Below are 9281 nucleotides of genomic sequence, written 5' to 3' on the forward strand. Positions count from 1 at the left end.
GGAAATGTATCCTGTATTATATTATATGTAAAAGGACACGTTCAAGGCTATAAAATTGAGCAGGAAGTAATCTCGAAACGTGTGCACTTTGCTCATTGCCGCCTGTATGTGTGAAAGCTGCAAATTTCTCGTTGAACAAAGTATAATTGTCTTTTATCAATATTAATACGAATTAATTTTAATTATCCTATCATATAATGAAAAAATTACATTTAAAATTTATGATGTTAACGAATTTAACGATGGAATAAGTATAATGCATCAGGCATTAAATATTACCTTTTATTTTATTGTGCAATTGAAAACAGACTCTTGTTTTTATCCTCTTCGTAATACATACTGTTTATCACATATTCTATGCTGATTCTCAAGACATTACCATTCTGATATAGATGAAAAACTGCCACTTTCTTGAATAGTAAATGCTGGATTTGTTCTGTAATATATTTAATATTTAAGATGTTTCAAGATGTTGCCCGCATTTTGAAATAGATCTAACAATAAATCGAATCGAGGCAACAGCTGAATTTCGACGTAGCATTCTTACCTTTGTTATGACAAGTCAGTCTTGAATGAATTCATTTTCAAACTTTTGTTTGTTAGAAATATGCATGCAATGAAAATAGTTTTGGTTAATTGTGTTTGTCATACATAAATTTATTTTTAGAAACAAGTAACAAATAAAGAAACAAAAAGGATTGACAATAATAGAAGGATAGGATCAACATTACGTAATATATCATTTAACAACGGCGAAGCAAACTTTATGGTAAAAGCATCATTATTTATTATAAAAATATATCTTTCAGTAATCATACACGTACCATAGAGTTTTATGCTGACATCACGAGAGAGATGATATAAGCACTTTTCCAATGCAACATTGTTTTCATGTGTTTGTGTAATACATAATAATAGGTCGCATATTCTTTCACACATTCAATTGCATTATTCCAACTAAGTATTTAACGAGGTTTCCGACGTATTGTGAAAACTATGAATGAATAGAACTCTGTCTGTATCATGAGCATGTACAAAAATAGTCTATATATTTTTTGTAATGTACAGTTCTCTCTGCTTAAAGATCATTTATACAGATTTGACAATACTAAATAATAATCATAGAATAAATTAACGAATTATTAAAAGATAAATAAACTTATATTCAAGAGAGTGTTTACGAGTATATATAGTGTAACACAAAAATAAAAATATTAATATTGTATGCTTAAAATTTTAAAGCACATGCATTGATTAGAATTAATTTTTTAACAAAAATAGTTAATAAATATAATTAATTAGAATAATAATTCATATATAATTTCTAATAGAAGTCTCGGAAAAATAATACAATAAAAATACCTTATAGTAGAAGCACATCAAGACATAGTTTATTTGTCTAGTTAGACGCATGTGAATATTCAAACGCGTTCTATTATTAGTAAATAACAGGAAGCCAATTATCTTTTTACAGATGAGAAGCAGAAAGTATAATGAGTTACGAGTCGATTTACTCTTTAGCAACCATTTATCTTAATTCAGCACAAAAAACTACATCGTGAAGCAAATTTCTCAATCATTTCTCCGTTTTCATCATATTTTTTTCTCCAATCGTAAATCTCGGAAAAACATACGATTATCTGCTATAACAATGACACGATGCAAAAATTATACTTTTATCTTCTTATTTTTAGTTTTTCTGTTATTACACTAAAATTACATCTTAAAATTATTATTACAAAATTCTAATTACTAATGATTCAATATATTCAAATTTATTTTCTGGAAAACATTGTTTTTCAAGATGTGTCGTTGTTATAAGAAATGAACGTAAGTATATTCAAGCAGTCTATAAATGCATTAATTTAGCTTTTAAACTTTAAACATTTCTGTTTTAACTAAAAGCGAGTTGAGAGATATATTGCATGTATCTGTTATAATTGCGCTTAATATACGATCGCATTTTCGTAACAACAAATTTAATGCGGACGCCACAATACATAAATGCATTTTATTCACAATTTGCAGAATACATTTCAAGCTTCATAAAAAAATTTTTATTATACAATTCATATGAAAGCACATAATACAAAAGGAGGCATGTACAAAACCACAAACCACCAAATAGTTTTACATATAAGATTAATCTTGATTGTATCAAATATTTTATATATATAATAATCCATGCAAAAGTAATCTAACTTTAAACTAAAAAAAATCTAGCTTTTTTATGTTAAATGTTAAAACATTTTGCCACAAAGATAGATACGTGATTAATGCTTGGCGAAATTATGTATTTACTGGATTTAGTCACAACTGTAATAAATGGTTGTAGCCAAAATTCTTACCTGGCATAAACTGTAGGATTTGATATTCCAAGTGTTGGACTTACGGGCGTACCGATATATTTTGTAACCAACTAAAATGAAAAAATAATAAATTAAATAATGGCTTAACGATTGTGTTTTATAAAAAATGAAACGTATTATATTATTACTAATATAATTATCAAAATAAATATAATTATCAAATTATTGAGAAAAATTATAGCTAAGATATAATTTAGGGTTCAAACAAATAGCATTCATACGCAATAAAAACAAGCAAAAATATACATACCCAGTTATTACCGAGGGAAGTAGCACCCATGCTCACAGCCATGTGAATGGCTAAGTAAGCGCAGAAAATAAGATACAAAATCGCATATATACACATAACTAAATATATAGCCCAATGATGAGGCAGGTCTTCTTGAACAGTTTGTATCACGAAATATATATTTATTGTTATTACTAGAACCGACAAAGCAGTCGCCACGATTTTATTCACTCTGCAATACAGATAATACGATGCGAACGTAAAAAAGAAAGACAACTTTCAACATTTTAAAAGTATTGAAAATTAAAAGATAAAACTACGTACATTCCGTTTCGGAATTCACCCATAATTTGAGCACTGCTTGTAAAAGCAATTGTTGGTAAGGTGGCAAAAGGTAACTGCAGACTCATTATAGCGTTTAAAATGTCGTTCATGCCGCTCAAATTGTTCATGTCAGCCAAAAATGCTACCAAGAATGTAGGAACTATGGCGATTGTTCGAGTGAACAAGACTCGCTTCCATCGTGCCCACTGCAGATTCAAGAATCCTTCCATCGCGAATTGACCAGCATAAGTGCCTGTCATAGTGGACGATTGACCGGCGGCCAAAATACCAACAGCCCATATGTACATTGCAGCTGCGCCGAAGGAGCAACCGAGAAAGATTCCCCCCTTGTAAAGATCAGCTTCAAACGTCTCATTGTTTTGCTGTAGTTTAAAGGAAAGAATATTTAAAACAATTTGGTTAAAAAATTGCCTAAGAAACAGTAGTTTATGCGGTGAAAAGAGTAAATGTAAAAGACATAAAAACGCTTACCTGAAAAGTCTTTGTACCGAGAGTATAATTCTTCGCTTCGCACACTTTATACTGTAAAATAAAACAGAAATTAATTCAATTATTTTCTCACTCGAAATCAATTAGTTTCAATAAGTACTTACAACATCGTTATTCGTTTTGTTATAGAGACCATCAGCAAATACAGCTACGACAAACACGTTGATTAGAAATGAAACAAATAGTGCAATGCAGGCTTCAATGAAGTAATACATGTTGGCATCTTTGATTTTTGCAGGCTGTCGTCGATCAATGTCTCTAGACTAAAAAAATTAATAATGTATACATTTACAATTATGTATACATTTATATGCAAAGTGTTTTAGGACTTTTGGGATAAATTCAGGGGATGATAGATCTCTCAAAAAAAAAAAAAAAGTTAAAAAACCTATGTCCTCCGATATATTTTTAAAGAGCTAGGCATCCAGTCGCGCGTGACAACTAACAATACACGTCCTTTGATTTTCTTTTTGCAAAAAGACAATCAAAAAAGCAAAAATGCTGCTGCGTGATTAAGTGAGTATCTCAGAATCACATGAACAAGGACGCGTTCCTTAGAAATGTATCAGGGAGGACATAAATTCCAAAAGTTGATCCTTTTAATAAAATCTATCATTCTCTAAAATTTATCTTAGAAATCCTAAAACATCCTGTATATTGAGAAATCAGTCGCGCATATTATGTTTATTTTTCTTACTTTAACTAAAGCACTGTGAAGATACAAATTATGCGGCATAATGACTGCGCCGACAATTCCTACAGCTTGGAGTAATACCTTGTTATCGTAATTCATTCCATTGTACCATGGAACAAACATACCTCTTATAACATCTATTTGAGAAGGCGCGGCAACTATGTACTGCAACATTGAAAGCCATTGTTGAAATTCACATAAACGATACAGTCGAGATATTTCGAAATACGTCTACCTCGTAACCAAAGGTAATTGCCATGATCGAGATGAGAAAACCGAAGAAAAATTCCAATTTCCTCAATCCGTATTTATCCAAGAATAAAAATGTGAATGTGTCAATTACTGTGATAAGAACACCACCCCATATAGGAATCCTGAAATGCAACTTTCCTTATTACAAATCTTTTGTATATTTATGTGAGTTATTTGATTAATTCACAGTATAAATTAATTCACAGTAAAAGAAAAAAAAGAAATAAAGATAATCAAAGAAAGATAATATAATACATGAAAAGAAAATGTCGTTTAATAATATTTGCAACCTAAGTAAACATAATCCGTAAATGTACATACGTATATCACGCGGATTATAATTTGTTCTTCTATAATATGTAAAATATTTTTATAACATTTTTTATTCCCCATATATTTTGTATTTAGCTAGAATGGTGTTCAGGTAATGGTTTTCAAGTAGAGATTCAATGTCTCCACTGAAGAAGTTAATAAGTTAATTAGCGAACTACAATTTTAAATATTTCAGATATTCCGAAGAATGTTTTGCGTTAGCTTACGTGTATAAATATTTAGCAATCGTATCAGGCACTTACGCTGTATTAGATAAGAGGTAAAGAGCAATAGCCGTTCCTATTACTTCTTGCATATCACTACCAATAATTGCTATTTCAATCATTAACCATAAAATAAGTCTAGGTACTTTTTTGTATTGTCTGAAACACATCTCTGCCAGATGTAGACCGGTTACTACGCCGAGACGCGCGCTGAGTCTTTGCATAACGAGACCTAGGATAGTAGCGCTTAGTAGTACCCATAATAACTGAAAGCGAAGATGTCAACAAGAAATATCATTACCAAAAAAAAGATAATCAAAAATTAGCATGATAGTAAAATAAATAACTGATTGCAGCAACATTTGTTTTCCGGCAAGTGTACCTTGTATCTTGCTACCACTCCAGATTGTAGATCCGATTCTATGTTGCCAGGATCCAAATAAGCTATGGACATTAAGAAGCCAGGTCCCGTGAAAGCCCATAGTTTTCTAAAGCTAAATCCCGTCTAAACAAGAATTATAGACCGTTGAGAGATTAATTTTGAACGCACTAGTGCATATTGATGCGTATTAAAGTTGTACATTAATTTGATTTAATTTGATAAAAGTGAAGTACAAATACTTTGAATTATAAAATACAATAATTTACCAAACAGTATAATAAAGTGTAAACGTGAGACTGTAAATATACAAGACACAGTGAAATGATAAGATAACATAAGATAAAAAGAGTATAGGACAATAAAAACATCTAATGTATAATTAAAGTAAAACCTGATGTACAATTGAAAAGCAGAGAATAACAGATTTCAACCTATCAAAAACAGTGTGTTCTAACATTGTTTCTGATAAATTAATTTTTTTAATTCCCTATTTCTATATTGTCTCTGCTGTTTAAATGTCTTATTACAAGTATGAATATAATGCAGTAAGAATGTGTCTAGTCAATCATTTAGAAAAATATTAATTAAATTAAATATTATCCATCTTACCCTTACTTATATTTTTGGCGAATTTGATTGGATGCATTAGTGAGAATCTCTCGTGATTTATTTCATTTTTATATTTATATCAAACACGCACTTTTATGTTAATTTTTGTACAATTGTTTTAATGTATACTGAGTGCGTCTAACGAATTTGTAACTAAAAGTTATGAAGGTAAAAGCAACAATATTAAATTTCTAAGTGACTAGGATAATAACACACTAAAAAATAAAATGTTAAAAATAAAATGTTTTTAAATTATAATTTAAAGACATATAGTGGACTTTCTGAGACATGTAAAAATGTTATTAAATAAAATTAAAAATGTTTATTAAATAAAATTAAAAATGTTTATTAAATAAAATTATGTTAAAATTAATATAAAAAAAAAATCATTTTTATATCTTAGAAAGTTTACTATCTTTAAGTTAGAATTAATATTTTATTTTTAACAGTGTAAATTTCTAAGTGCTTGACCAACACATTCTTACTGTCTAATTGTTTCATTCTTATCATCTTATTTTCTTATCTTGTATATTTATACTTTCTCACCTTTTTACTGCCTCAACAACACACAGGGTACAAAGACTAACTTACATGTCCTGTTTCTGGCACTTGCACCCTCTCATCGGCGAAGTAGGTTTGATCATGGCTGGGAGATAGGGAAGTGTTCTCATTAGGCTTTCCAGCCTCCGACTCGTGCATACGCTGATGCGGCACTGTCGTGACATCGTCACTAGATTTCACGTCGTAACTATTGTGCATAGTGTATTAATACAACACTCTAAAAAAAAAAGGACACTTATGGAATATGAACTTTCCATCCACAGCATGCAAAGTTAGATGGCTGAGTGAACGAAATTAATCGAAAGTAGACTATGATCCTGATAAAACATGTAGATCTGAAAGAAGAAAAAGGAGAAAATGTTAGATAATCATTGGCGACGTACGGAACTTTAACGGACCAACGGTGAGCTGTTTTTCGTTATAATGAACAAAGAAAGAACAGGTGAAACTGGTGAATCTCTAATGGATCTTTGGATCATGAATCACCGTGCTGAATATCGATGCCTGGGACAAAATAAAGTATTTCTTCGGAATATTTCGATTTACTTTGAAAAAATGGAACACGCGAGTCATCAAGATTGCGAGTAGCCAAAGATCACGTCCGGAACAATGTCATCGATCAAACGCGAATTGCGAAAAATCGCCAATAGTCAATCACTCATAACAACTCGCAGTCACTCACTACCCGAGTATCCAGCTCACAGATGTTGACTGCAGCAGTGGAACAGTGCAACGAATCGGTCGAACGCTACGAACTTGGCCGCATAATGTAGCAGGTTGGAAATCTTGGAGCGGGGGACGCTGCCAGGGACGTAATGAAGCAAAATCTCAGAGTGTTCCAAGATCATTGACAAAAAATTTGTCATTTATTGACAAATCTATTTTTTTATAATTGAATTTTTTTAATAATATGCACTCCTTATACTTAAAGAGAAATAAGTATACGTTTGATATCTGGCAAAGAAAAATTTTAGTGCAGTTCAATGCAGCAATAAAAAAGCTTGACAATCGCCGATTAAATTAAATTGGAGTGAAATCAAAAGAGTGAATTTGAAGAGTAACTTCAACAGATTGATTTAAACAATAAAGTAATCTTATCAAGAAATAGATATAATATCTGGATAAATTAATTTTTGTAAATATATGGGGAAAAAGATGAAATCGAGTTTTAAGATAGACTTTCCTATAAGGAATTATATATAATTACAAATTTTTTATAGCAATACAATTCTATTTCAGTAGTCGACTGCGTTAATTAGATTTTCGAAATTACCTTATTTTAATAAGGTAACATATTGAGTTAATTATAAAAATAAAAAATTAAAAAGTCATAATTTTTAACTTATGTTATTTAATTTTTAATAAATTAACGTTTAATTCTAATTACAGTAATGTTGTAAAGTACGTATTGATTTTAATTTTATATTAACTTTTTCAAAGTTATTATTTTTTATCTTAAATGTCATTCATTTTTTTTTAAATTAAAAAATTAGAGAAAGTCTATAATCGCAATGAGCTCGATGCTTTCTGATGCTTATATATTTTTCTCGAGTTATTAAAAAAAACAGAAAGACGACAGTATTAAGAGCATTGTTACGTTAGATTAAAATTTTATTTATTATAAATAACGTACAATAGTACTACAGATATATTCTTTTATAATAATCTAGAGTACTGATAGCAAGAGTAAAAACGTGAAAAATGAAATTTCTCTATTAACTTCAATGATAAAAATGTTCACTTTTAATATTTCCTCTTTTAAAAAAATTTACACAAGGGGTTAATCCTTTATATTGAATTTCTTGCACATTTATCGTTTTTTTTTTTCTCTTCAACGTTAAAAGAAAAACAAGAAAGATAAATCCTACAAGAATTAATTCAGAAAAAAAACAAAAGACCTTCTTATTCTTAAAAATTTTGAGAATACCGTTATACAATATTTTTAAAATACATTTTTAATATTTATTCAAAAAATATGAAAAATGTTTAAAAAATATTGATTTAATATTAAAAATATTAACTAAATATTAAAAATATAATTTAATATTGTCTACTGCAGATTTAACAAACATTTTTTCTAATGGCTCTAATTGCGCTCCGTATACATTTTAGAAAAGTCTTTGTCTACGACAAGAATAGTCCAAGCCCAAGTTCTCCGAATCATGTCAGTGGGTGATATCAGTCATTATAAAAGAGTCATTATAAAAGACAAATATTCTGTAAACGTCGAGAAGTCTGCGTGCCTTGATTCACGAAAAAAGACACAATCCTGGGAGATCCCCGGGTTTATCGTCGCCGATGTCATATCATATTGCGCAGAATATGCGCGACGTCCTTCAGCCTCTTATGTCCCTCTCCCGTCTTCTTCATCACAAAACATCTTCCGCGTGCATATCATAATTTACATACATTATTATTCTGGAATATCGCAAATTCCACGATATTTGACGCAAATGCAGTCAACGATTGAATGTAATAATGTGATATATAACACATAATATCGAACGGATACTTAATAAAACAGTTGCAAAAGAAATTAGATTAATACGGCGATTATACTGACATGATTTTTAGAATTATGAGATTTATAAAAACGAAATTAATTCCATCTTATGATATATTAATATCGATAATTAAAGATAAAAAGGAATATACATATGAAGTGTTTTCATTATATACTCATCAATGCTGAATTTTTTTAAAAAGAAATTTAATACAAGTATAATATTAAATTAAACATTTTAAACTAAACTTCATGCAATCGCTTATAAAAATTATCTATAATAGAAAATCAAAGAAGGATTTGTATATATAT

General features: G+C 29.6%; 1 protein-coding gene across 6 annotated transcripts; it reads right to left on the bottom strand.

The window, feature by feature from the left end:
* Positions 1 to 260: 260 nt before the first annotated feature.
* On the bottom strand, positions 261 to 7236 carry LOC108686180 (protein Malvolio). 6 transcript variants are annotated; one of them, XR_001931692.1, is made up of 14 exons: positions 6953 to 7236; positions 6497 to 6801; positions 5297 to 5419; positions 4954 to 5180; positions 4362 to 4500; positions 4130 to 4291; positions 3537 to 3695; positions 3415 to 3465; positions 2923 to 3305; positions 2620 to 2830; positions 2349 to 2419; positions 825 to 994; positions 548 to 589; positions 400 to 436 (listed from the first exon to the last, which is right to left on the bottom strand). XR_001931692.1 is itself a non-coding variant. In XM_018191322.1 (13 exons), the coding sequence occupies exons 2-12, from the start codon at positions 6662 to 6664 to the stop codon at positions 553 to 555; spliced, it is 1731 nt and encodes a 576-aa protein (XP_018046811.1). In that variant the 5' UTR covers positions 6665 to 6801; positions 6953 to 7236; the 3' UTR covers positions 379 to 436; positions 548 to 552. The 6 variants fall into 6 exon arrangements, 5 of the variants coding, with proteins under 5 accessions (XP_018046807.1, XP_018046810.1, XP_018046808.1 ...); XM_018191322.1 differs by lacking the exon at positions 825 to 994 and having other exon boundaries at positions 379 to 436; XM_018191318.1 differs by lacking the exons at positions 548 to 589; positions 825 to 994 and having other exon boundaries at positions 261 to 436.
* Between the last annotated feature and the right edge of the window lie 2045 nt (positions 7237 to 9281).

Source organism: Atta colombica, unplaced genomic scaffold (genome assembly GCF_001594045.1).
Source record: "Atta colombica isolate Treedump-2 unplaced genomic scaffold, Acol1.0 scaffold166, whole genome shotgun sequence".
Lineage (NCBI taxonomy): Eukaryota > Metazoa > Arthropoda > Insecta > Hymenoptera > Formicidae > Atta > Atta colombica.

Bases quoted from the DNA above. Each gene is read 5' to 3' on its own strand.
- LOC108686180 (XM_018191318.1), bottom strand. From the start codon at position 6,664: ATGCACAATAGTTACGACGTGAAATCTAGTGACGATGTCACGACAGTG. The intron at 3,306-3,414 runs GTAAGCGTTTTT...TTTAAACTACAG, and splicing joins TCGGTACAAAGACTTTTCAG to CAAAACAATGAGACGTTTGA. The intron at 2,831-2,922 runs GTACGTAGTTTT...TCTGTATTGCAG, and splicing joins GGTGAATTCCGAAACGGAAT to AGTGAATAAAATCGTGGCGA.